Genomic DNA, 6,000 nt, shown 5'->3' with positions numbered 1-6,000 from the left:
GGACGGAGGCTCGGCTCCGGGCAGGGGCAGAGTTTTCGCTGAGCCCGAGCGCTGCTGAGGCGGCTGGCGGGACGGCGCGCCTGGCGGCTAGGCGGGCGCACTGAAAGGCCCCGGGCGCCCTCGGCCCGGCAGCTGCCCCTGCCCCGAGGTGTCGGCCTTGGCGACGCTGCCCGCTTCTGTTCACGTCCGCGGACCCGTGCGGGAGACGGCCGGACGCTCACACCCAGTGCACAGCGGAGCCCGCGCGTCCCGTCTGTCCCGGCTGCGCCTCGGGAGAGCCAGGTTCTGGCTGCTGCGCCGCCGGCAGGCGTCGGCTGTGTCGGGAGCGCGCCCGCCCGCCCCTCCGCTGTCCGGCCGGGAGCCGGAGAGGCGCGCACCATGAGCGGCGGCGAAGTGGTCTGCTCGGGATGGCTCCGCAAGTCCCCCCCGGAAAAGAAGTTGAAGCGTTATGTAAGTAGAGCTTCGGTCGCTTCTCCTTGGGCCTCCCCGCCCGCACCGCTGTCCTGACCGCGCGCGGGGCTGGTTCTTCAACTTAGTCCTCCATCTCTTTCCCCTCGGCCCCTTCCGCGGCAGGCTCGGGACCGAGGCTGTAAGCTCACGCCCTGGCCTCCCTCAACTTTGCCGGCTAACTTTCTTCCTCCAGTTTCCAGACGGCCTGCTTTGCGGGCCTCATCGGCCCGTGGGAGGGCCCGGGATTTCCACCTAATGCCTGCTGCATGTTTTTATTACTCCTTGTAGCAGAGGTGGGGGGGGGGAGCATTTTTCTTTCTCTATGTTTGCATTTAATCATCATGGGGGTGCTGTATACTGAATTTCTCGCAACCGAAAAACCGCTGAGGTTTTAGAACTCAGCAGCCCTCTCTATGGTCCGTGCTGTCTCGTCTTTCCCCGCCCCCCCCCCTTCCCCGAGGTGCGGGGAAACTGTGGACTGTGGACCTGAGAAGTTGGTATTAGAAACCAGCATCTCAAATCCGTGCAAAAGAGAAAGAAAAGTTGCTACGCGCCCTGCCGTTTGCTTAGCAGGGTTCGCATTTTCGCGGTTTTGAATCAAGGGACGGTGGAGTTTGGCCCGAGAGCCTTGGCAGTTCGCTGCGAGAGGAGGGCGCTGGGGGGAGCCTGGCGGCTGGTGTCTGGGCGCCTTGGACGCGCTGTCAAGCCTCGCAGGAGGGGGGACAGCTGAGGCCAGTAGGATTTCTGTGTGTTGCGGTCCTTTCCCAGGCCACCAGGGTTACTTAAATGGCATTGGTGTAATTGATACAAGATGCTGATTATGTGTTAAACCATTTTAGCTGTTAAGAAAAATATTCCTTGAAAGAAGCAACCTCACTTTGGTGGACATCTATGTCCTCTTCAGGGATCTAGAATCTTATCCCTTCTCACCCATTGGTTCTTTTGTCGCTGCCCTCTGCAAAGTAAAGAAATGACACGTTTGTCCTGGCGTATGGAGCCAGTGTTTTTCTACTAAAATGTGTTTTCAGAAGCAAAATGTATGCCTCCTTAAATATAAATTTACTGTAAGAGGCCGGCACTTCCAATGGAACATGCTTCTTGTTGAAGGATATCTACACCCAGTATTAGAACCCAAATTAATCTTATTAGTCACTGCTTGGATAGTGAAGTGCAGTATTTAACTTCACCGACTCACCAGTGAGTTTCTGGTTCACTTTCTGCTGAGCATTTGTTATAGACAAGTAATTATCGTTTAAAAACTTGATGCCACGCATCCTAAGAAACTTCTCCAGAAATGTGAACCCTTCCAGATCCCGTCTCTTGACTTAATCAGAGTTTCCTGGGTGTTCTGGTGAAGATGCTAACTTTATTCCAACATTTGTGGGACGCCGTGGTTCATTTAGTTCTTTAGTTTTAAAAAGAAGGTTGTATGTGTGTGAGAAGAGGGAGTAGGGAGATAGGTGTGTTTGTTTTGAGAGGCACAGTTTAGGAAACACAGAGACCTAAGGAGGAAACTAAAGGACAGTACATTTGCCTACATAGGTAGTGATTATAGAGACTTAATGCATTCTTTCACATGGTTGGTTTATGGCTCTCTCAAAAGATGCCTACCACTGGACTAGGCACCATAAGATTAGAAAATACAGTAGGAAATAAGCCCTGCCTAGTGAGCTTGCAATTTAATGTAATATAATTTAGGAAGAACATCAGCCAAAAAGATTGTCTTAGCAAGGACAAAGAAAATGAAAAGTCCCAAATAAAAATATATGTATTATTTCATTTGATCATTACAACAGTTTTATGAGGTACATATTATCTCTGTTTTATAGATGAGAAAAGAGTTTCTGTAACCGGAATGTGCCACAGACAGGATTTGAACCTAGATCTGCCTAACTGGGCTATCAAAGGTTAATGACTCATCTAGTTCATTTCAAGTGGAGCTCAGACTAAGTCATCTTTAAAGCTCCTTTCAGTTTATAACTTTCTAGGAGTCTATGAATATTAGTTGAGAATGCAAGGAAGAAGCGAGTTGGGGATAAGCTGTGTAGTGCTAAAGAAACATAAGACCCTTCAAGCAGCTTTCTGAGTCTTTCGAGAAATGACACAAGAATATGTGAAAAAGTCAGCCAACAACATAAAGTGGTTTCAGATTGTGTGCCCAAGCTGACTGTTATTTATTTTTTTTAATAGATGTTTTGAGGAACAACCTCAATGTCGTCTGAAACCTTGGGGATACTTTAGAGAGGGAGCGGGCTCCCTAAATTGTTTTCAACAGGGGGAAGAATATGCCTAACAGCTTGGGGGAGGTGGGGTTTTCTTGCCTGGCTGAGCACTCGTGTTTTCTTTATACACGGATATGGCCCAGGAAGACAGTGTGCAGGTGGCTACCAGAATTTAAGGGGTCCCAGAGGTTGACTAGAGTGTTGTAAGTTAAAATGAGGCCTGTCTTTTAGTTTAGCTGTCAAGTTGGTTGCCCAGAAGTTTTTGACATTTCCAGATTATTGATCTTTAGGCTTTGGTATCCAGTTCAGATTGTTTTTGCTAAAGCAGCTTTGACCCTCAAAGATATACATATATTCATGCATTTCCGATTTTTGTTTTCTTTTCATGTAAAATCTTTATGAAAATAAAGGGTAAAAGGAAACATTGTTGGCCATCCAGTAGACAAAATGTTGCTTGATAATAGTTTTTAATGAATGGATTTGCTGTAAAAATTTATCTTGGATGAGTGGTACTGTAATTGTTAAACGAGACATCAGGAGTTTGAACACTGATTCTTTCGGGGGCATTTGGCCCATGGGATTTTGACAGTTGTCTCGCTGTTTACAGTATTTATAGGGTAGTCCAAATGTCGATTAAGATGATACTTAAGGGCTTTTACATGACAAAAAATTTGTTTTAGTTTTTATCTTTAAAGTCATCTTTTGTTATGGCTCCCGTGCATTCCATTTACAACTCCATTTTATGTTTACTGTTTCATAGTCAACTCACACAGCATTGTTTTCTTTGCACACTAGTGTGTTCCTCTGGTCTGAAAGCTTTTCTTAAATTTCCTAGAGAGACTGAAAGGAACATCAAAAAAAGAGAGAAAGCCTGGAGAAGTGTGTAGATTTCCTAGCCTTTTCATCTCTTTTTGCTTTTTTCTATATCTCTTTGCAAAAGGGTAAGAACCTCTTCTAATATATTTCATCCTCTGAATTTTTTGAAGTCTACTTAAAGTGGAGGTGACAATGTCCATGCTTTCTTTCAATTTTGCTAGTGCTGTGTTTTGTTTTTTGTCCTGTGTTGTATATTAAACAGCTGCTTTTTTACTTTAAGGACCTGAGTGGAAACATACAGATCACCGTCACTAGGGTTACAGAAAACAAGTAAACTCTTGGTAGTATGCACTTAACAGTGGTGCTCAGATTTTTAAAGAGTTATTTAAAGACAAGTCAGCCTTTTGGAATAATGATAGGATTTTCATCAGGACTTGAAATTTCAGCCAAGATAAAATGTAAGTCTGAAAACAAAGGATTGATTCAAGCCAGCTGGCTATCGCCGTATCTCTGCAGGAGGAGCTTCCCTATGGCTTGCCTCAAGTCTGGACACCAAGTTTGGGCTCCTCCATGGCCCAGCTGTCAGCATTGGGCAGGTGTGCAGTCTCAGCAGGAGAACCTGCTTCTGAGGCCAGACCAAGGTGGCCTGTGAGCTGCCAGCCAGCCTGGGAGCAAGACCTCGGCCAGTTCGCGGGTGTGTAATCTGCACCCAGCTTGGGCTCCACTCTTCAGCTGTCAGTTAATAGGATGGCTCTTGTCCGGACTTCCAGAACATGCCCCTGGTTTTGGAAATGGGCCTAGAAACAGAAATAGCCTCTTCCTCTGGGTGGGCACCTGACCTCTTCCATGGAGGAGAGGGGCACAGGCAGCCAGAATTAGCATGCCCTTGTTCGAGGACAGCCCAGGATCTGTGATAAGCATTAGGTCGCTGCTCAGTAGGGTCACTACAGCAAATGGGACTGTGATGTCTGTAAGCTCTTCCTGTACTTTTTTTTTTTTTTTTTTTTGCAATTACCAGTAGCAGTCAAGGGACTCTGAAGCTTTTGCTTACAGTGACTGAAGGAGCATAATTATTGTATCGAAGGAGTTTTTTTCTTGAAAACTTCAGGATAGTAAACGTCCGTTCAAATTCTTAATGTTTTCTTTTTACCTTTTCTCATGTGGTAGGAACACTGTTTCTGTTACCAAAGATCATCAACTACCAGTTCCATTAAGCCTTCGTGATAGGTAATGATAGTTAATTCTTTCATTGTGCCTGGACTTAATGATGAGTACAAAACTCTCCATGTAAAACTTGCTGAATTCCTAAATCTGATTGTTGTCTTTCGGGATTTAAAATTATCATTGGGAAGTTGTATCAGTTTGGAAGGTAGTTTTAGAATTCTGATGTTTTGAAAATTTGGTTTTGAATTTTCTAAAAAGATCATCTTTGAACAAAATACAATAATATGACAAGAGTTATACTTGGATAATCTGGTTGACAACTGAATTGGTTATTTCAGTGTGTTGTGCGATTATTAAGTCTTTAAAAATTAGGAAAATAAAATGACAAAACACTTTTTATGACTAAATTTCATATATATATATATATATTTTTTTTTCTTAAGTTTATTTTCAGTAATCTCTGCATCCACCTTGGGGCTCCAGCTCATGACCCTGAGATCAGGAGTCGCATGCTCTTCCAACTGAGCCAGCATGTGCCCCAATAGAATTCCATATTTTGTAGTCAACATAAAAAATATGTAGATAAGGTCTTGATAATTTGCAGATTGAGGAATTTTAAGAGGTGGTAGATTCAAAACATTGAGTGCCATCACTCCTAATTTTCTCACAGAAACTAACACAGGAGAAGGGACATCACAGCAGGTAGACGACTACTTTATTTTTGAAGGATTTGGAGTAAATTGTACTACAGTGGAAGGGACCCTGGACTGAGTGTCAGGACCCAGGATTGGACTTGACTTTACCATTGTCCAGGTGATACTTTGACCATTCTGACCCTCCGTTTCCTGATCTGTAAAATGGGGGAGGGGCATGCAGATCTAGATTCTAAACTCTCTTGTGGCTTAACATTCCTTAGATATTTCCTTGGAAGTGGGAGGCAGAGGGGGGAGCTTCTCAGTAGGCCTCTTTTTTGGGAAATAAATTTTAATTTCTTGCTCATCTTAGTTTAGTGAATATATGAGGAACTGCTTAAGCAGAGGTTCTTTGGGGACCCTCCAGCGTTTGCCTTAACAGAACACAGGTGCACTGAGTACAGGGTTGTGGAGTTGCTGCTCCAGGGTGTCACGGTGTCATGGTGTCCCCAGCACCCAGAGCTGTGCCTGGCTCAGAATAGAAGTGCAACAAATATCTGTTGACTGAACAAATCAACTGGTATTTCTGGAGCTTTTGTAATGTGTCATGTATGGAATACAGTGGAGGGAAAGGCCCACTCCCTGCCCTCAAGGAGTTTCTAATCTATTTGTGAAGACAAGCTGTAAATGCACTGACATTTATTTTTTTTATTTTT

The 6,000-nt window shown here is 44.5% G+C and overlaps 1 protein-coding gene across 2 annotated transcripts in view; it reads left to right on the top strand.

Moving 5' to 3' along the window:
• The first annotated feature begins 220 nt into the window (after nt 1-220).
• The window catches only part of GAB1 (GRB2 associated binding protein 1), a 124,531-nt gene continuing 118,751 nt past the window's right edge, over nt 221-6,000 (top strand). For both annotated transcript variants that reach the window (XM_021679364.1, XM_021679363.1), the window contains exon 1: nt 221-450. In XM_021679364.1, coding sequence (XP_021535039.1) covers nt 379-450 — 72 coding nt within the window. In that variant the 5' untranslated portion in view covers nt 221-378. The remainder of the gene's footprint in view (nt 451-6,000) is intronic.

Source organism: Neomonachus schauinslandi, chromosome 2, assembly GCF_002201575.2.
Source record: "Neomonachus schauinslandi chromosome 2, ASM220157v2, whole genome shotgun sequence".
NCBI lineage: Eukaryota > Metazoa > Chordata > Mammalia > Carnivora > Phocidae > Neomonachus > Neomonachus schauinslandi.
The sequence above is the reverse complement of the archived record's forward strand: the minus strand, read 5'-3'. Positions and strand labels throughout refer to the sequence as shown.